At 48.7% G+C, this 23,030-nt stretch overlaps 1 protein-coding gene across 1 annotated transcript; it reads right to left on the bottom strand.

Annotated features, from left to right (window-relative positions):
- Window positions 1-3,425: 3,425 nt before the first annotated feature.
- ccdc97 (coiled-coil domain containing 97) lies at window positions 3,426-22,761 on the bottom strand. Its single transcript, XM_052514712.1, has 8 exons — window positions 22,646-22,761; window positions 22,313-22,488; window positions 21,906-22,070; window positions 21,357-21,516; window positions 13,128-13,408; window positions 10,650-10,758; window positions 6,309-6,432; window positions 3,426-3,688 (listed from the first exon to the last, which is right to left on the bottom strand). Exons 1-8 carry the CDS (start codon window positions 22,722-22,724, stop codon window positions 3,562-3,564), a joined length of 1,221 nt encoding a protein of 406 aa, XP_052370672.1. The 5' UTR covers window positions 22,725-22,761; the 3' UTR covers window positions 3,426-3,561.
- Window positions 22,762-23,030: the final 269 nt, after the last annotated feature.

The raw sequence follows: 23,030 nt of genomic DNA on the forward strand, positions 1-23,030 counted from the left end.
CTGCCAAGGCAGCAGCTACTCTTCCTGGGGTTTATTATGGATCCCCATTAGTTCCTGCCAAGGCAGCAGCTACTCTTCCTGGAGTTCAAACACATTCATTGTGTAATTACATTACAGATTCAACTAAAGATAAAACAATACGTTATATAACAGGCAGCAGCTGGTGAAAAAATAAATAACAATATGGGGATGAGGTAGTTGGATGGGCTATTTACAGATGGGCTATGTAAAGTTAGAGGGAGATATCTTGGCCAGGTTGCAGTTGTAAATGAGAACTTGTTCTCAACTGGCCTACCTGGTTAAATAAAGGTGAAATAAATAACTCCAGCTCCAGTCATTTTTGATAAACACGCCTTCCCAATGAAAAATAAAAGATTCTAACATTAATTTAATGGAAAAGAGATGTTTCTGGACAATGCACCATGCTGCCTCGTTGACAACATGACAGAGCAGCACAGATTACTGTTTGATTTGAGAAGGGTGCTTCTCCCTGCCTGCTTTCACCTGATGGTGTGATGGGTCTTTACCTCAGCCTCATCAAATCTGCCACTTATAAACCGGGTAGTTTGGCTCCTGGATGCTGATTGGCTGAAAGCCGTGGTATACCACAGGTATCTAAGATTTAGATGCACTATTGTAAGTGGCTGTTCCACTGGATGTCATAAGGTGTATGCACCAATTTGTAAGTCGCTCTGGATAAGAGCGTCTGCTAAATGACTTAAATGTAAATGTAAAATGTATGACAAAACATGTATTTTTACTGCTCTAATTACGTTGATAAACTCGGTCTCAACCTTTAAGTCCTTACTGAATACTCATCTCTTCAGTGGGTCATATGATTGAGTGTAGTCTGGCCCAGGAGTGGGAAGGTGAACGGAAAGGCTCTGGAGCAACGAACCGCCCTTGCTGTCTCTGCCTGGCCGGATCCCCTCTTTCCACTGGGATTCTCTGCCTCTAATCCTATTACAGGGGCTGAGTCACTGGCTCACTGGTGCTTTTGCATGCCGTCCCTGGGAGGGGTGCGTCACTTGAGTGGGTTGAGTCACTGATGTTATCTTCCTGTCTGGGTTGGCGTCCCCCCATTGGGTTGTGCCGTGGCGGAGATCTTTGTGGGCTATACTTGGCCTTGTCTCAGGATGATAAGTTGGTGGTTGAAGATATCCCTCTTGTGCTGTGGGGGCTGTGGGAACCACACATGCAGAGATCATCCGTTCACCTATTCTATGTCTCAAAGACAAAGCGGTTGGAACCAAAAATCTCCAACTACCTGGTAAAATAAAGGTAAAGTGGGTGGGGTTATATCCTTCCTGTTTGGCCCTGTCCGGGGGTGTCATCAGATGGGGCCACAGTGTCTCCTGACCCCTCCTGTCTCAGCCTCCAGTATTTATGCTGCAGTAGCTTGTGTCGGGGGGCTAGGGTCAGTTTGTTATATCTGGAGTACTTCTCCTGTCTTATCCGGTGTCCTGTGTGAATTGAAGTATGTTCTCTCTAATTCTCTCTTTCTTTCTCTCTCTCAGAGGACCTGAGACCAAGGACCATGCCTCAGGACTACCTGGCATGATGACTCCTTGCTGTCCCCAGTCCACCTGGCCGTGCTGCTGCTCCAGTTTCAACTTCCACCTGGCCGTGCTGCTGCTCCAGTTTCAACTGTTCTGCCTTATTATTATTCGACCATGCTGGTCATTTATGAACATTTGAACATCTTGGCCATGTTCTGTTATAATCTCCACCCGGCACAGCCAGAAGAGGACTGGCCACCCCACATAGCCTGGTTCCTCTCTAGGTTTCTTCCTAGGTTTTGGCCTTTCTAGGGAGTTTTTCCTAGCCACCGTGCTTCTACACCTGCATTGCTTGCCGTTTGGGGTTTTAGGCTGGGTTTCTGTACAGCACTTTGAGATATCAGCTGATGTACGAAGGGCTATATAAATACATTTGATTTGATAACCAGTTTATAAAAGCAATAAGGCACGAGGCGGTGTGATATATGGCCAATATACCACGGCTAAGGCTCTGTGTCCAGGCACTCTGCGATGCGTCGTGCCTAAGGACAACCCTTAGTCGTGGTATATTGGCCATATATCACACCACCTCGTGCCTTATTGCTTAAATATAAGACTGGTCAAGTGAACCATAAGAGCGGTATTACATGGTTGGGACAATCATGAGCACTCTTAATTTACAGGATTCATTAGCTAGTTGAAATCCCTGACTGTGTTCTCCCCCATTAATGGAAATGGGACGGGAAAAATCCCTCTGAAATAAAAATATCTGATTTCACTCCTGGAACCCAAAATACACCTGTTTTCAGTCCTTTGAAATACTACAATCAGCTCTCTGACTCATTCAGAAATACTGACTCAGTTACAATCAGCTCTCTGACTCATTCAGAAATACTGACTCAGTTACAATCAGCTCTCTGACTCATTCAGAAATACTGACTCAGTTACAATCAGCTCTCTGACTCATTCAGAAATACTGACTCAGTTACAATCAGCTCTGACTCATTCAGAAATACTGACTCAGTTACAATCAGCTCTGACTCATTCAGAAATACTGACTCAGTTACAATCAGCTCTCTGACTCATTCAGAAATACTGACTCAGTTACAATCAGCTCTCTGACTCATTCAGAAATACTGACTCAGTTACAATCAGCTCTCTGACTCATTCAGAAATACTGACTCAGTTACAATCAGCTCTCTGACTCATTCAGAAATACTGACTCAGTTACAATCAGCTCTCTGACTCATTCAGAAATACTAACTCAGTTACAATCAGTCTGACTCATTCAGAAATACTGACTCAGTTACAATCAGCTCTCTGAACTCAGTAAGAAATAATTCAACAATCACTAACTCAACAGAAATACTGACTCAGTTAAACACTCATGATTTATTACTATCAGCTCTCTGACTCATTCAGAAATACTGACTCAGTTACAATAAACAGAAATACTAACTCAGTTACAATCAGCTCTGACTGACTCATTCAGAAATACTGACTCAGTTACAATCAGTATAGTTATTACATCAGTTATGATATTGACTCAGTTACAATCAGCTCTCTGACTCATAGTCATGTCCTCCAGACAATCTCCTCTCACTCATTCAGAAATCCTCTGATCTCAGTTACAATCAGCTCTCTGACTCATTCAGAAATACTGACTCAGTTACAATCAGCTCTCTGACTCATTCAGAAATACACACACTCAGTATAGTAGTTCACAATCAGAAATAGTACAGTAGTTCTGACTCATTCAGAAATACTGACTCAGTTACAATCAGCTCTGACTCATTCAGAAATACTGACTCAGTTACAATCAGCTCTGACTCATTCAGAAATACTTCATTGGCCAGTGTTGTCAGCAGGGTGTGGAGTCCCGTCCAATCAGGAACTAGTAAGAAATAATTCAACTGACTAACAACGTACGTAAACACTCATGATTTATTGCTATCCATGCAAACTGAATATTAAATGAATGTGAGGAGAATAAACAGAGTAGAAACATTACATAGTATAGTTATTACAAGTTATGATATTTACAGTCCAATGACAGCTGCTGTCATGACACATCTATAGTCATGTCCTCCTCTTCCTCCTCCTCCTCTTCATCCTCATCGAAGTACTTCTCCTCTGCATCTCTGTTGACGATGTCCAGGTTGTCGTAGTCGGGGTTCCCGTCCACTTCACTACAACACACACAGCTAGTATAGTAGTTCAGTCTGTCCACGACAACACACAGCTAGTACAGTAGTTCAGTCTGTCCACGACAACACACACAGCTAGTACAGTAGTTCAGTCTGTCCACTTCACTACAACACACACAGCTAGTATAGTAGTTCAGTCTGTCCACGACAACACACAGCTAGTACAGTAGTTCAGTCTGTCCACGACAACACACAGCTAGTATAGTAGTTCAGTCTGTCCACGACAACACACAGCTAGTATAGTAGTTCAGTCTGTTCACTACAACACACAGCTAGTATAGTAGTTCAGTCTGTCCACTACAACACACAGCTAGTATAGTAGTTCAGTCTGTCCACTACAACACACACAGCTAGTATAGTAGTTCAGTCTGTCCACTACAACACACACAGCTAGTATAGTAGTTCAGTCTGTCCACTACAACACACACAGCTAGTATAGTAGTTCAGTCTGTTCACTACAACACACACAGCTAGTATAGTAGTTCAGTCTGTCCACGACAACACACAGCTAGTATAGTAGTTCAGTCTGTCCACTACAACACACAGCTAGTAAAGTAGTTCAGTCTGTCCACTACACTACAACACACACAGCTAGTACAGTAGTTCAGTCTGTCCACTACAACACACAGCTAGTACAGTAGTTCAGTCTGTCCACGACAACACACAGCTAGTATAGTAGTTCAGTCTGTCCACTACAACACACAGCTAGTAAAGTAGTTCAGTCTGTCCACTACACTACAACACACACAGCTAGTACAGTAGTTCAGTCTGTCCACTACAACACACAGCTAGTACAGTAGTTCAGTCTGTCCACTACACTACACACAGCTAGTACAGTAGTTCAGTCTGTCCACTACAACACACAGCTAGTACAGTAGTTCAGTCTGTCCACTACACTACACACAGCTAGTATAGTAGTTCAGTCTGTCCACTACAACACACAGCTAGTACAGTAGTTCAGTCTGTCCACTACACTACACACAGCTAGTACAGTAGTTCAGTCTGTCCACAACAACACACAGCTAGTACAGTAGTTCAGTCTGTCCACTTCACTACAACACACACAGCTAGTACAGTAGTTCAGTCTGTCCACTACACTACACACAGCTAGTACAGTAGTTCAGTCTGTCCACTACACTACAACACACAGCTAGTACAGTAGTTCAGTCTGTCCACTACACTACACACAGCTAGTACAGTAGTTCAGTCTGTCCACTACAACACACACAGCTAGTACAGTAGTTCAGTCTGTCCACTTCACTACAACACACACAGCTAGTACAGTAGTTCAGTCTGTCCACTACACTACAACACACACAGCTAGTACAGTAGTTCAGTCTGTCCACTACAACACACACAGCTAGTACAGTAGTTCAGTCTGTCCACTTCACTACACACAGCTAGTACAGTAGTTCAGTCTACACTACAACACACAGCTAGTACAGTAGTTCAGTCTGTCCACTACAACACACAGCCAGTAGTTCAGTCTGTCCACTTCACTACAACACACACAGCTAGTACAGTAGTTCCGTCTGTCCACTACAACACACACAGCTAGTACAGTAGTTCAGTCTGTCCACTACAACACACACAGCTAGTCCACTACACTAGCCCGGTTAGTCTCCCCAGTTGGCCAGCCCGGTTAGTCTCCCCAGTTAGTCAGCCCGGTTAGTCTCCCCAGTTGGTCAGCCCGGTTAGTCTCCCCAGTTAGTCAGCCCGGTTAGTCTCCCCAGTTAGTCAGCCCGGTTAGTCTCCCCAGTTGGTCAGCCCGGTTAGTCTCCCCAGTTAGTCCCCAGTTGGCCAGCCCGGTTAGTCTCCCCAGTTGGTCAGCCCGGTTAGTCTCCCCAGTTGGCCAGCCCGGTTAGTCTCCCCAGTTGGCCAGCCCGGTTAGTCTCCCCAGTTGGCCAGCCCCAGTTGGTCAGCCCGGTTAGTCTCCCCAGTTAGCCAGCCCGGTTAGTCTCCCCAGTTGGCCAGCCCGGTTAGTCTCCCCAGTTGGCCAGCCCGGTTAGTCTCCCCAGTTAGTCAGCCCGGTTAGTCTCCCCAGTTAGCCAGCCCGGTTAGTCTCCCCAGTTGGCCAGCCCGGTTAGTCTCCCCAGTTGGCCAGCCCGGTTAGTCTCCCCAGTTGGCCAGCCCGGTTAGTCTCCCCAGTTGGTCAGCCCGGTTAGTCTCCCCAGTTGGCCAGCCCGGTTAGTCTCCCCAGTTGGCCAGCCCGGTTAGTCTCCCCAGTTGGCCAGCCCGGTTAGTCTCCCCAGTTAGTCAGCCCGGTTAGTCTCCCCAGTTAGTCAGCCCGGTTAGTCTCCCCAGTTGGCCAGCCCGGTTAGTCTCCCCAGTTAGCCCAGTTAGTCTCCCCAGTTGGCCAGGTTAGTCTCCCCAGTTGGTCAGCCCGGTTAGTCTCCCCAGTTGGTCAGCCCGGTTAGTCTCCCCAGTTGGCCAGCCCGGTTAGTCTCCCCAGTTAGTCAGCCCGGTTAGTCTCCCCAGTTAGTCTCCCCGGTTAGTCTCCCCAGTTGGCCAGCCCGGTTAGTCTCCCCAGTTAGTCAGCCCGGTTAGTCTCCCCAGTTGGCCAGCCCGGTTAGTCTCCCCAGTTGGCCAGCCAGCTACTAACCTGTAGTTAAAGTCTTTGTCGTGTCCGTCCAGGAAGCGCTGGTACATCTGAGTGATGAACTCGTCCCTGAGCAGAGCTTTCTCCTGGGGTGTTGGCTCATAGCCCTCTGCCCCCAACCCTCCACCTGGAGGCACCACACACACAGTACCGTGAGACACACACACACACACAGTACCATGAGACACACACACACAGTACCGTGAGAGACACACAGTACCGTGAGAGACACACACACACAGTACCGTGAGAGACACACACACAGTACCGTGAGAGACACACACACACACAGTACCGTGAGAGACACACACACAGTACCGTGAGAGACACACACACACAGTACCGTGAGACACACACACACACAGTACCGTGAGACACACACAGTACCGTGAGAGACACACACACACAGTACCGTGAGAGACACACACACACAGTACCGTGAGACACACACACACACACAGTACCGAGAGACACACACACACAGTACCGTGAGACACACACACACACAGTACCGTGAGACACACACACACAGTACCGTGAGACACACACACACACAGTACCGTGAGAGACACACACACAGTACCATGAGACACACACACAGTACCATGAGAGACACACACACAGTACCGTGAGAGACACACAGTACCGTGAGAGACACACACACACAGTACCGTGAGAGACACACACACAGTACCGTGAGAGACACACACACAGTACCGTGAGAGACACACACACAGTACCGTGAGACACACACACAGTACCGTGAGAGACACACACACAGTACCGTGAGACACACACACAGTACCATGAGAGACACACACACAGTACCGTGAGACACACACACAGTACCGTGAGACACACACACACAGTACCGTGAGACACACACACACAGTACCGTGAGACACACACACACACAGTACCGTGAGACACACACACACAGTACCGTGAGACACACACACACAAGACAGCGAGACACACACACACAGTACCGTGAGACACACACACACAGTACCGTGAGACACACACAGTACCGTGAGAGACACACACACACAGTACCGTGAGACACACACACAGTACCGTGAGACACACACACACAGTACCGTGAGACACACACAGTACCGTGAGACACACACACAGTACCATGACACACACACACAGTACCGTGAGACACACACACACAGTACCGTGAGACACACACACAGTACCGTGAGACACACACACAGTACCGTGAGACACACACACACAGTACCGTGAGACACACACACAGTACCGTGAGACACACACACACAGTACCGTGAGACACACACACACAGTACCGTGAGACACACACAGTACCGTGAGACACACACACAGTACCGTGAGACACACACACACAGTACCGTGAGACACACACACACAGTACCGTGAGACACACACACAGTGAGACACACACACAGTACCATGAGAGACACACACACAGTACCGTGAGAGACACACACACACACAGTACCGTGAGACACACACACACAGTACCATGAGAGACACACACACAGTACCGTGAGACACACACACACAGTACCGTGAGACACACACACACAGTACCATGAGACACACACACACAGTACCGTGAGACACACACACACAGTACCATGAGAGACACACACACAGTACCGTGAGACACACACACACAGTACCGTGAGACACACACACAGTACCGTGAGACACACACACACAGTACCGTGAGACACACACACACACAGTACCATGAGACACACACACAGTACCATGAGACACACACACACAGTACCGTGAGACACACACACACAGTACCGTACCGTGAGAGACACACACACACAGTACCATGAGAGACACACAGTACGTGAGACACACAGTACCGTGAGACACACACACACAGTACCGTGAGACACACACACACAGTACCGTGAGACACACACACAGTACCATGAGACACACATGAGAAGTACCGTGGACACACACTGGAGGACACACACACACAGAGGACACACACACATACACACACAGTACCGTGAGACACACACAGTACCGTGAGACACACACACAGTACCGTGAGACACACACACACAGTACCGTGAGACACACACACAGTACCGTGAGACACACACACACAGTACCGTGAGACACACACACACAGTACCGTGAGACACACACACACAGTACCGTGAGACACACACACACACAGTACCGTGAGACACACACAGTACCGTGAGACACACACACACAGTACCGTGAGACACACACACAGTACCGTGAGACACACACACACAGTACCGTGAGACACACACACACAGTACCGTGAGACACACACACAGTACCGTGAGACACACACACACACAGTACCGTGAGACACACACACACAGTACCATGAGACACACAGTACCGTGAGAGACACACACAGTACCGTGAGACACACACACAGTACCGTGAGACACACACACACAGTACCGTGAGACACACAGTACCATGAGACACACAGTACCATGAGACACACACACAGTACCATGAGAGACACACAGTACCGTGAGACACACAGTACCATGAGACACACAGTACCATGAGACACACACAGACGTGAGAGATCTGAAGAGGACAACACAGTACCATGAGACACAGAGAGACAGTGATCTGAAGAGGACAACACAGTACCATGAGACACACACAGACAGTACCTGAAGACACACAACACAGTACCATGAGACACAGAGACAGTGATCTGAAGACACAACACAGTACCGTGAGACACACACACAGTACCTGAAGACACACAGTACCATGAGACACACAGAGACGTGATCTGAAGAGGACAACACAGTACCATGAGACACAGAGACGTGATCTGAAGAGGACAACACAGTACCATGAGACACAGAGAGACGTGATCTGAAGAGGACAACACAGTACCATGAGACACAGAGACGTGATCTGAAGAGGACAACACAGTACCATGAGACACACAGAGACAGTGATCTGAAGAGGACAACACAGTACCATGAGACACAGACAACACAGTACCGTGACACACACACACGGACACACACACACACAGTACCATGAGACACAGAGACACACACACAACACAGTACATGAGACACAGACACAGTATCTGAAGAGGACAACACAGTACCATGAGACACAGTGATCTGAGAGGACAACACAGTACCATGAGACACAGAGAGACGTGATCTGAAGAGGACAACACAGTACCATGAGACACAGAGACGTGATCTGAAGAGGACAACACAGTACCATGAGACACAGAGAGACGTGATCTGAAGAGGACAACACAGTACCATGAGACACAGAGAGACGTGATCTGAAGAGGACAACACAGTACCATGAGACACAGAGAGACGTGATCTGAAGAGGACAACACAGTACCATGAGACACAGAGACGTGATCTGAAGAGGACAACACAGTACCATGAGACACAGAGACGTGATCTGAAGAGGACAACACAGTACCATGAGACACAGAGAGACGTGATCTGAAGAGGACAACACAGTACCATGAGACACAGAGACGTGATCTGAAGAGGACAACACAGTACCATGAGACACAGAGACGTGATCTGAAGAGGACAACACAGTACCATGAGACACAGAGACGTGATCTGAAGAGGTCAACACAGTACCATGAGACACAGAGACGTGATCTGAAGAGGTCAACACAGTACCATGAGACACAGAGACGTGATCTGAAGAGGACAACACAGGACCATGAGACACAGAGAGACGTGATCTGAAGAGGACAACACAGTACCATGAGACACAGAGACGTGATCTGAAGAGGTCAACACAGTACCATGAGACACAGAGAGACGTGATCTGAAGAGGACAACACAGTACCATGAGACACAGAGACGTGATCTGAAGAGGTCAACACAGTACCATGAGACACAGAGAGACGTGATCTGAAGAGGACAACACAGTACCATGAGACACAGAGAGACGTGATCTGAAGAGGACAACACAGTACCATGAGACACAGAGACGTGATCTGAAGAGGACAACACAGTACCATGAGACACAGAGAGACGTGATCTGAAGAGGACAACACAGTACCATGAGACACAGAGAGACGTGATCTGAAGAGGACAACACAGTACCATGAGACACAGAGAGACGTGATCTGAAGAGGACAACACAGTACCATGAGACACAGAGAGACGTGATCTGAAGAGGACAACACAGTACCATGAGACACAGAGAGACGTGATCTGAAGAGGACAACACAGTACCATGAGACACAGAGAGACGTGATCTGAAGAGGACAACACAGTACCATGAGACACAGAGAGACGTGATCTGAAGAGGACAACACAGTACCATGAGACGCAGAGAGACGTGATCTGAAGAGGACAACACAGTACCATGAGACACAGAGAGACGTGATCTGAAGAGGACAACCCAGTACCGTGAGACACAGAGACGAGTTCTAACTACATGGCCACATGACACTGCTATTCTAACTACATGGCCACATTACACTGCTATTCTAACTACATGGCCATGTTACATAACGTTGCTATTCTAACTACATGGCCACATTACACTGCTATTCTAACTACATGGCCACATTACATTACGTTGCTATTCTAACTACATGGCCACATTACATTACGTTGCTATTCTAACTACATGGCCACATTACATTACGTTGCTGCTTTTCTAACTACATGGCCACATTACACTGCTATTCTAACTACATTGCCACATCACATTACGTTGCTATTCTAACTACATGGCACATTACATTACAGTTGCTATTCTAACTACATGGCCACATTACATTACTATTCTAACTACATGGCCACATGACACTGCTATTCTAACTACATGGCCACATTACACTGCTATTCTAACTACATGGCCATGTTACATTACGTTGCTATTCTAACTACATGGCCACATTACACTGCTATTCTAACTACATGGCCACATTACATTACGTTGCTATTCTAACTACATGGCCACATTACATTACGTTGCTATTCTAACTACATGGCCACATTACGTTGCTATTCTAACTACATGGCCACATTACACTGCTATTCTAACTACATGGCCACATTACACTGCTATTCTAACTACATGGCCACATTACACTTCTATTCTAACTACATGGCCACATTACATTACGTTGCTATTCTAACTACATGGCAACATTACACTGCTATTCTAACTACATGGCCACATTACACTGCTATTCTAACTACATGGCCACATTACACTGCTATTCTAACTACATGGCCACATTACACTGCTATTCTAACTACATGGCCACATTACACTTCTATTCCAACTACATGGCCACATTACATTACGTTGCTATTCTAACTACATGGCCACATTACGTTGCTATTCTAACTACATGGCCACATTACACTGCTATTCTAACTACATGGCCACATTACACTGCTATTCTAACTACATGGCCACATTACACTGCTATTCTAACTACATGGCCACATTACATTACGTTGCTATTCTAACTACATGGCCACATTACGTTGCTATTCTAACTACATGGCCACATTACACTGCTATTCTAACTACATGGCCACATTGCGTTGCTATTCTAACTACATGGCCACATTGCGTTGCTATTCTAACTACATGGCCACATTGACGTTGCTATTCTAACTACATGGCCACATTACGTTGCTATTCTAACTACATGGACACATTACACTGCTATTCTAACTACATGGCCACATTACATTACACTGCTATTCTAACTACATGGCCACATTACACTGCTATTCTAACTACATGGACCACATTACGTTGCTATTCTAACTACATGGCCACATTACATTACACTTTATTCTAACTACATGGCCACATTACGTTGCTATTCTAACTACATGGCCACATCACATAACGTTGCTATTCTAACTACATGGCCACATCACATTACGTTGCTATTCTAACTACATGGCCACATTGCGTTGCTATTCTAACTACATGGCCACATAACGTTGCTATTCTAACTACATGGCCACATTACATTACGTTGCTATTCTAACTACATGGCCACACACGTTGCTATTCTATTCTAAACTACATGGCCACATTACGTTGCTATTCTAACTACATGGCCACATTACATAACGTTGCTATTCTAACTACATGGCCCATTACATAACGTTGCTATTCCAACTACATGGCCACATTACATTACGTTGCTATTCTAACTACATGGCCACATTACGTTGCTATTCTAACTACATGGCCACATTACACTGCTATTCTAACTACATGGCCACATTGCGTTGCTATTCTAACTACATGGCCACATTGCGTTGCTATTCTAACTACACGGCCACATTGCGTTGCTATTCTAACTACACGGCCACATTGCGTTGCTATTCTAACTACACGGCCACATTGCGTTGCTATTCTAACTACACGGCCACATTGCGTTGCTATTCTAACTACACGGCCACATTGCGTTGCTATTCTAACTACACGGCCACATTGCGTTGCTATTCTAACTACACGGCCACATTGCGTTGCTATTCTAACTACACGGCCACATTGCGTTGCTATTCTAACTACACGGCCACATTGCGTTGCTATTCTAACTACACGGCCACATTGCGTTGCTATTCTAACTACACGGCCACATTGCGTTGCTATTCTAACTACACGGCCACATTGCGTTGCTATTCTAACTACACGGCCACATTGCGTTGCTATTCTAACTACATGGCCACATTGCGCTGCTATTCTAACTACACGGCCACATCGTACAGACTACCTTCTCAACTGTTGACAAACTATTTCCCTTGTTAAACACACGTCTGGCTGGTGATGCTGTGTCTTACCTTCCTCCCCCTCCTCCTCCCTGTCCTGCTCCTCCTGCAGCCGGCTCTGGATCAGTCTCTCCTGGTAGGAGGTGAGGAGGAGGTGGGCCAGCCCCCCCTCTGCTCCCCCCGGCCCCCGCTCCTCCCCTGCTCCTCCCTGCATGGCCTCGAGGGAGCGATGTAGCAGCTCCTCCTCTGTCAGGTATTGGCCGATGTATTGCTCATACAGTAGGGGCTCTCGGCTTCTCATCTGGTCCTCACTGAAGTACTGGCCCTCTGGGGGGGGGGTAAGAGACATGTTGAAGTACTGGCCCTCTGGGGGGGTAAGAGACATGTTGAAGTACTGGCCCTCTGGGGGGGTTAGAGACATGTTGAAGTACTGGCCCTCTGGGGGGGTTAGAGACATGTTGAAGTACTGGCCCTCGGGGGGGCTTAGAGACATGTTGAAGTACTGACCCTCTGGGGGGTAGAGACATGTTGAAGTACTGGCCCTCTGGGGGGTTAGAGACATGTTGAAGTACTGCCCTCTGGGGGTAAGAGCATGTTGAAGTACTGACCCTCTGGGGGTTAGAGACATGTTGAAGTACTGGCCCTCTGGGGGGTAAGAGACATGTTGAAGTACTGGCCCTCTGGGGGGTAAGAGACATGTTGAAGTACTGGCCCTCTGGGGGGGTTAGAGACATGTTGAAGTACTGGCCCTCTGGGGGGGTTAGAGACATGTTGAAGTACTGGCCCTCTGGGGGGTTAGAGACATGTTGAAGTACTGGCCCTCTGGGGGGGTAAGAGACATGTTGAAGTACTGGCCCTCTGGGGGGGTAAGAGACATGTTGAAGTACTGACCCTCTGGGGGGGTTAGAGACATGTTGAAGTACTGGCCCTCTGGGGGGTTAGAGACATGTTGAAGTACTGGCCCTCTGGGGGGGTTAGAGACATGTTGAAGTACTGGCCCTCTGGGGGTTAGAGACATGTTGAAGTACTGGCCCTCTGGGGGTTAGAGACATGTTGAAGTACTGGCCCTCTGGGGGGGTTAGAGACATGTTGAAGTACTGGCCCTCTGGGGGTTAGAGACATGTTGAAGTACTGGCCCTCTGGGGGGTAAGAGACATGTTGAAGTACTGGCCCTCTGGGGGGGTTAGAGACATGTTGAAGTACTGGCCCTCTGGGGGTTAGAGACATGTTGAAGTACTGGCCCTCTGGGGGGTTAGAGACATGTTGAAGTACTGGCCCTCTGGGGGGGTTAGAGACATGTTGAAGTACTGGCCCTCTGGGGGGGTTAGAGACATGTTGAAGTACTGGCCCTCTGGGGGTTAGAGACATGTTGAAGTACTGGCCCTCTGGGGGTTAGAGACATGTTGAAGTACTGGCCCTCTGGGGGTTAGAGACATGTTGAAGTACTGGCCCTCTGGGGGTTAGAGACATGTTGAAGTACTCTGTTAGAGACATGTTGAAGTACTGGCCCTCTGGGGGTTAGAGACATGTTGAAGTACTGGCCCTCTGGGGGTAAGAGACATGTTGAAGTACTGGCCCTCTTGAGACATGTTGAAGTACTGGCCCTCTGGGGGTTAGAGACATGTTGAAGTACTGGCCCTCTGGGGGTTAGAGACATGTTGAAGTACTGGCCCTCTGGGGGGTTAGAGACATGTTGAAGTACTGGCCCTCTGGGGGTAAGAGACATGTTGAAGTACTGGCCCTCTGGGGGTAAGAGACATGTTTGAAGAGACATGTTGAAGTACTGGCCCTCTGGGGGGTTAGAGACATGTTGAAGTACTGGCCCTCTGGGGGGGTTAGAGACATGTTGAAGTACTGGCCCTCTGGGGGGGTAAGAGACATGTTGAAGTACTGGCCCTCTGGGGGTAAGAGACATGTTGAAGTACTGGCCCTCTGGGGGGGTTAGAGACATGTTGAAGTACTGGCCCTCTGGGGGGTAAGAGACATGTTGAAGTACTGGCCCTCTGGGGGGGTTAGAGACATGTTGAAGTACTGGCCCTCTGGGGGGTTAGAGACATGTTGAAGTACTGGCCCTCTGGGGGTTAGAGACATGTTGAAGTACTGGCCCTCTGGGGGGGTTAGAGACATGTTGAAGTACTGGCCCTCTGGGGGGTTAGAGACATGTTGAAGTACTGGCCCTCTGGGGGGGTAAGAGACATGTTGAAGTACTGGCCCTCTGGGGGGTAAGAGACATGTTGAAGTACTGGCCCTCTGGGGGGGTTAGAGACATGTTGAAGTACTGGCCCTCTGGGGGGTTAGAGACATGTTGAAGTACTGGCCCTCTGGGGGTTAGAGACATGTTGAAGTACTGGCCCTCTGGGGGTTAGAGACATGTTGAAGTACTGGCCCTCTGGGGGGTTAGAGACATGTTGAAGTACTGGCCCTCTGGGGGGGTTAGAGACATGTTGAAGTACTGGCCCTCTGGGGGGGTAAGAGACATGTTGAAGTACTGACCCTCTGGGGGTTAGAGACATGTTGAAGTACTGGCCCTCTGGGGGTTAGAGACATGTTGAAGTACTGGCCCTCTGGGGGTAAGAGACATGTTGAAGTACTGGCCCTCTGGGGGTTAGAGGTAGAGACATGTTGAAGTACTGGCCCTCTGGGGGTTAGAGACATGTTGAAGTACTGGCCCTCTGGGGGTTAGAGACATGTTGAAGTACTGGCCCTCTGGGGGTTAGAGACATGTTGAAGTACTGGCCCTCTGGGGGGTAAGAGACATGTTGAAGTACTGGCCCTCTGGGGGTAGAGACATGTTGAAGTACTGGCCCTCTGGGGGTTAGAGACATGTTGAAGTACTGGCCCTCTGGGGGTTAGAGACATGTTGAAGTACTGGCCCTCTGGGGGTTAGAGACACTGTTAGAGACATGTTGAAGTACTGGCCCTCTGGGGGGTTAGAGACATGTTGAAGTACTGGCCCTCTGGGGGTTAGAGACATGTTGAAGTACTGGCCCTCTGGGGGGTAAGAGACATGTTGAAGTACTGGCCCTCTGGGGGGGTTAGAGACATGTTGAAGTACTGGCCCTCTGGGGGTAGAGACATGTTGAAGTACTGGCCCTCTGGGGGGGTAGAGACATGTTGAAGTACTGGCCCTCTGGGGGTAAGAGACATGTTGAAGTACTGGCCCTCTGGGGGTTAGAGACATGTTGAAGTACTGGCCCTCTGGGGGTAGAGACATGTTGAAGTACTGGCCCTCTGGGGGTAGAGACATGTTGAAGTACTGGCCCTCTGGGGGTAAGAGACATGTTGAAGTACTGGCCCTCTGGGGGGTTAGAGACATGTTGAAGTACTGGCCCTCTGGGGGTTAGAGACATGTTGAAGTACTGGCCCTCTGGGGGTTAGAGACATGTTGAAGTACTGGCCCTCTGGGGGTTAGGACATGGGTAAGAGACATGTTGAAGTACTGGCCCTCTGGGGGGTTAGAGACATGTTGAAGTACTGGCCCTCTGGGGGTTAGAGACATGTTGAAGTACTGGCCCTCTGGGGGGTTAGAGACATGTTGAAGTAGACATGTTGAAGTACTGGCCCTCTGGGGGTTAGAGACATGTTGAAGTACTGGCCCTCTGGGGGTTAGAGACATGTTGAAGTACTGGTCATCCCTCTGGGGGGTTAGAACATAGACTATGTTGAAGTACTGGTCATCCCCTGCCTCTGGGGGTAAACAGAGACATGTTGAAGTACTGGCCCTCTGGGGGTAAACAGAGAACATACCTGGTCATCCCTACTGCCTCTGATCTGGAGGACTCACTAAACAGAACAGCCCCTGGTGACGTCTGGTTTGTAAATGATGTCTGAGTGTGGGCCCCTGGTGTCGTCTGGTTTGTAAATGATGTCTGAGTGTTGGCCCCTGGTGACGTCTGGTTTGTAAATGATGTCTGAGTGTTGGGCCCCTGGTGACGTCTGGTTTGTAAATGATGTCTGAGTGTTGGCCCCTGGTGACGTCTGGTTTGTAAATGATGTCTGAGTGTGGGCCCCTGGTGACGTCTGGTTTGTAAATGATGTCTGAGTGTTGGCCCCTGGTGACGTCTGGTTTGTAAATGATGTCTGGGGCCCCTGGTGCCGTCTGGTTTGTAAATGATGTCTGAGTGTTGGCGCCTGGTGACGTCTGGTTTGTAAATGATGTCTGAGTGTTGGCGTGGGCCCCTGGTGACGTCTGGTTTGTAAATGATGTCTGAGTGTTGGCGTGGGCCCCTGGTGCGTCTGTTTGTAAATGATGTCTAGTGTTGGCCCCTGGTGACGTCTGGTTTGTAAATGATGTCTGAGTGTTGGCCCCTGGTCTCACGTCTGGTTTGTAAATGATGTCTGAGTGTTGGCCCCTGGTGACGTCTGGTTTGTAAATGATGTCATGTTGAAGTGACGTCTGGTTTGTAAATGATGTCTGAGTGTTGGCCCCTCTGGTTTTTTGGGTCTAGAGACATGTCTGAGTGTTGGCCCTCTGGGCTCAAGTAAATGGGTCTGAGTGATTGGGTGGGCCCCTGGTGCCGTCCCTGGGCCCCTGGGGTCTGGTTTGTAAATGATGTCTGAGTACTGGCCCCTGGTGACGAGTACCTGGTTTGTAAATGATGTTGAGTGTTGGCCCCTGGTGACGTCTGGTTTGTAAATGATGTCTGGTGTGGGCCCCTGGTACCTGGTTTGTAAATGATGTCTGAAGTGGGCCCCTGCCGTCTGGTTTGTAAATGATGTCTGAGTGTTGGCCCCTGGTCTGGTTTGTAAATGATGTTGAGTACTGGCCCCTGGTACCTGGTTTGTAAATGATGTTGAGTGTTGGCCCCTGGTGACGTCTGGTTTGTAAATGACTGAGTGTTGGGCCCCTGTGTACGTCAGGGTTTGTAAATGATGTCTGAGTACTGGCCCCTGGGACTCTGGTTTGTAAATGATGGCCTGAACCCTGGTACTGGTTTGTAAATGGTCTGTGTTGGGCCCCTGGTACCTGGGTGTAAATGATGTCCCTGGGCCCCTGGGCCTCTGGTTTGTAAATGATGTCAGTGTGCTGAAGCCCCTGGTACCTCTGGTTTGTAAATGAGACTGAGTGACCCCTGGTGAGCCTGGGGTAAAGATGTCTGAGCGTTGGCCCCTGGTGACGTCTGGTTTGTAAATGATGTCTGAGTGTGGGCCCCTGGTGCCCTCTGGGGGTAAATGATGTCTGAGTGTGGGCCCCTGGTGTCGTCTGGTTTGTAAATGATGTCTGAGTACTGGCCCCTGGTGCCGTCTGGTTTGTAAATGATGTCTGAGTGTTGGCCCCATGGGTTTGTAAATGATGTCTGAGTCAGACGTCTGGTTTGTAAATGATGTCTGAGTGTCGGCCCCTGGTGGTCTGGTTTGTAAATGATGTCTGAGTGTTGGCCCCTGGTGACGTCTGGTTTGTAAATGATGTCTGAGTGTTGGCGTGGCCCCTGGTGATGTCTGGTTTGTAAATGATGTCTGAGTGTGGGCCCCTGGTGACGTCTGGTTTGTAAATGATGTCTGAGTGTTGGCCCCTGGTGATGTCTGGTTTGTAAATGATGTCTGAGTGTTGGCCCCTGGTGCCGTCTGGTTTGTAAATGATGTCTGAGTACTGGCCCCTGGTGACGCCTGGTTTGTAAATGATGTCTGAGCTGGCCCCTGGTGACGTCTGTTTGTAAATGATGTCTGAGTGTTGGCCCCTGAAAACACACACACACACACACACACACACACACACACACACACACACACACACACACACACGGTTTGTAAATGATGTCTGAGTCTTGGCCCCCCCTGGTTTGTAAATGATGTCTGAGTCTTGGCCCCTGGTGGCGTCTGGTTTGTAAATGATGTCTGAGTGTGGGCCCCTGGTGACGTCTGGTTTGTAAATGATGTCTGAGTGTTGGCCCCTGGTGACGTCTGGTTTGTAAATGATGTCTGAGTCTTGGCCCCTGGTGGCGTCTGGTTTGTAAATGATGTCTGAGTGTGGGCCCCTGGTGACGTCTGGTTTGTAAATGATGTCTGAGTCTTGGCCCCTGGTGACGTCTGGTTTGTAAATGATGTCTGAGTGTGTGGGCCCCTGGTGCCGTCTGGTTTGTAAATGATGTCTGAGTGTGGGCCCCTGGTGACGTCTGGTTTGTAAATGATGTCTGAGTGTCGGCCCCTGGTGACGTCTGGTTTGTAAATGATGTCTGAGTGTTGGCGTGGGCCCCTGGTGACGTCTGGTTTGTAAATGATGTCTGAGTGTTGGCGTGGGCCCCTGGTGATGTCTGGTTTGTAAATGATGTCTGAGTGTGGGCCCCTGGTGACGTCTGGTTTGTAAATGATGTCTGAGCGTCGGCCCCTGGTGACGTCTGGTTTGTAAATGATGTCTGAGTGTTGGCCCCTGGTGACGTCTGGTTTGTAAATGATGTCTGAGTGTGGGCCCCTGGTGCCATCTGGTTTGTAAATGATGTCTGAGTGTGGGCCCCTGGTGTCGTCTGGTTTGTAAATGATGTCTGAGTGTCGGCCCCTGGTGATGTCTGGTTTGTAAATGATGTCTGAGTGTTGGCCCCTGGTGCCGTCTGGTTTGTAAATGATGTCTGAGTGTGGGCCCCTGGTGACGTCTGGTTTGTAAATGATGTCTGAGTGTTGGCCCCTGGTGACGTCTGGTTTGTAAATGATGTCTGAGTGTGGGCCCCTGGTGACGTCTGGTTTGTAAATGATGTCTGAGTGTTGGCCCCTGGTGACGTCTGGTTTGTAAATGATGTCTGAGTGTTGGCCCCTGGTGACGTCTGGTTTGTAAATGATGTCTGAGCGTTGGCGTGGGCCCCTGGTGTCGTCTGGTTTGTAAATGATGTCTGAGTGTTGGCGCCTGGTGACGTCTGGTTTGTAAATGATGTCTGAGTGTGGGCCCCTGGTGACGTCTGGTTTGTAAATGATGTCTGAGTGTGGGCCCCTGGTGACGTCTGGTTTGTAAATGATGTCTGAGTGTGGGCCCCTGGTGTCGTCTGGTTTGTAAATGATGTCTGAGTGTGGGCCCCTGGTGACGTCTGGTTTGTAAATGATGTCTGAGTGTGGGCCCCTGGTGCCGTCTGGTTTGTAAATGATGTCTGAGTGTGGGCCCCTGGTGACGTCTGGTTTGTAAATGATGTCTGAGTGTTGGCCCCTGGTGCCGTCTGGTTTGTAAATGATGTCTGAGTGTGGGCCCCTGGTGACGTCTGGTTTGTAAATGATGTCTGAGTGTTGGCCCCTGGTGCCGTCTGGTTTGTAAATGATGTCTGAGTGTTGGCCCCTGGTGCCGTCTGGTTTGTAAATGATGTCTGAGTGTTGGCCCCTGGTGACGTCTGGTTTGTAAATGATGTCTGAGTGTTGGCCCCTGGTGCCGTCTGGTTTGTAAATGATGTCTGAGTGTTGGCCCCTGGTGACGTCTGGTTTGTAAATGATGTCTGAGTGTTGGCCCCTGGTGACGTCTGATTCTCAGTTGGTAGAGTGTAACTGACCACCCATGAATGTATGCACACATGACTGTAAGTCGCTTCTGGTTTGTAAATGATGTCTGAGTGTGGGCCCCTGGTGACGTCTGGTTTGTAAATGATGTCTGAGTGTGGGCCCCTGGTGACGTCTGGTTTGTAAATGATGTCTGAGTGTGGGCCCCTGGTGACGTCTGGTTTGTAAATGATGTCTGAGTGTGGGCCCCTGGTGACGTCTGGTTTGTAAATGATGTCTGAGTGTTGGCCCCTGGTGATGTCTGGTTTGTAAATGATGTCTGAGTGTTGGCCCCTGGTGCCGTCTGGTTTGTAAATGATGTCTGAGTGTCGGCCCCTGGTGATGTCTGGTTTGTAAATGATGTCTGAGTGTTGGCCCCTGGTGCCGTCTGGTTTGTAAATGATGTCTGAGTGTCGGCCCCTGGTGACGTCTGGTTTGCTTCATAAGGAATTTGAAATTATTTATACTTTGACTTTTTTATACTTAAATATATTTTAGCAATTGCATTTACTTTTGATACTTAAGTCTATTTAAAACCAAACACTTTTAGACTTTTACTCAAGTACCAGGGTCTGTGATTGGTGCTGAAGACTGAGTACCAGGGTCTGTGATTGGTGCTGAAGACTGAGTACCAGGGTCTGTGATTGGTGCTGAAGCCTGAGTACCAGGGTCTGTGATTGGTGCTGAAGCCTGAGTACCAGGGTCTGTGATTGGTGCTGAAGCCTGAGTACCAGGGTCTGTGATTGGTGCTGAAGACTGAGTACCAGGGTCTGTGATTGGTGCTGAAGCCTGAGTACCAGGGTCTGTGATTGCTTGCTAGGCTCACCCCTCTGCAGCTCCCGGAGGGCAGCGTAGCGTTGGTTTCGTACCCGGGTCCTGTTGGTCCGTCCCGCTGCTCTCCGCCTCACCTCCCGGCAGTAGTACTGCGCCCGGGGGTCAGAAGTCAGATGGCAGAATACTGACAGGTGCTGTGGCTTCAGGTGGGCCTGTGGGAGAGGGTTAGAGGTCAGATGTGATGAGACAGAGGGTTAGAGGTCAGAGGTGATGGGGGAGCAGGGGTTGGTCATATGTCAGTTTCTATTTAATACCAAGTTTCAGATACAGAGATACTGTGTGAATACAGTAAGTGAATGAGATGGCAAAGCATTTGTGTCTCAAAAACAATAAGTGTAAAGAATGTGTCTAAAAATATGGATTTCAAAAATACTTAACTTTCTAAGCTTTAATTTAATCAGTGGAGCCCAACTGAGACCAGGGTCTCATCTTCAGAGACCCAATTGAGACCAGGGTCTCATCTTCAATGGTGCCCTGAGACCATAAGTCAAAAAGAAAGACCAGCCCAGTTCTGGTTGTCAGGGTTCGAGAAAAGAGGTACCTGGTATCGCTCCAGGAACACCAGGGGCTTGGTCCGGTACTGTCCCAGCAGCTCCTCTCTCCGCTGGGCTACGGTCAGTTCTGCCTCACCTACCTGCTGGCTCTTCACCTGAATACCACTCACAGCCACCACCTCCACCATGGTACACACACCGATGGGATCCGCCTGGGAAAACACACACACACACACACACACACACACACACACACACACACACACACACACACACACACACACTTGTCTTCGCCAATTCCTTGTCATTCGCCGGTTGGTAGCTAAATGGTGCCTTTATTTAGCTAGCTAGTTCACACACATTAACATCACAGATGAAAGGGGCGTAGTCATCAATATTTTTGGTAACATCTGGTTTCCACGTCACTATCTCCCTCCTTGTTGCCGTTTCTCACCTGGTTGTCCTGCGGCTCGTCCCCCTCGGTGTGGGCGGTTTCAGAGCAGCTAGAAGCTGGTCCGGTTCCCCGGGGGTCGGGCTGTGGTCTCCGGGGGTCGGGCTGTCTGCAGGCCTCTGGTTCAACGCTGACAGGCGGACTGGGCTCGGGAACAGGGTCGATCTCCCCCCACATGGCTGAGAGCACAATGACGACACCTCTATGGTCTAACTTAACTTACTAGCAATGTTAGCGCGGACGGAAGGTCCCTCTTTCTTGCGAAACGAGACTAATCTGATAAATATTGGTTGAATACAATTTTAGAATTCTCACTGCATTTCAAAGTTTATAAACCGTTTGCATTTCTTGCTCTTACGAAAATGTCGCTTCCTGGTCCGTCGTTGTTGTTAGTCCCCTGATTACCAAGGTACATCGCTCAAGGTTCCGACTTACGGTTACGGTTTTTTTTTTTTTTTTTTTTTCTTGAACTTTTCCATTTATACAAACATATACGGGAGTTAAATGATACATTTAGAATGCATATTTAACAAAGAACATAACCAAACACACAGGTTGAAGAATATATATTTGAACAAACGTCAGATCTTATACTGTATACAAAACATTCAATTATACATGTCATATCAGCAATGAGATTCAGGGCATGTTTGTTTTTAACAAATGTCTATGTGTAGTGTATGTCAAGGCTTTTCTCATGAACCCTCCATTATGATTTGCA

This window comes from Oncorhynchus keta, unplaced genomic scaffold, assembly GCF_023373465.1.
Source record: "Oncorhynchus keta strain PuntledgeMale-10-30-2019 unplaced genomic scaffold, Oket_V2 Un_scaffold_19589_pilon_pilon, whole genome shotgun sequence".
NCBI classification, from domain to species: domain Eukaryota; kingdom Metazoa; phylum Chordata; class Actinopteri; order Salmoniformes; family Salmonidae; genus Oncorhynchus; species Oncorhynchus keta.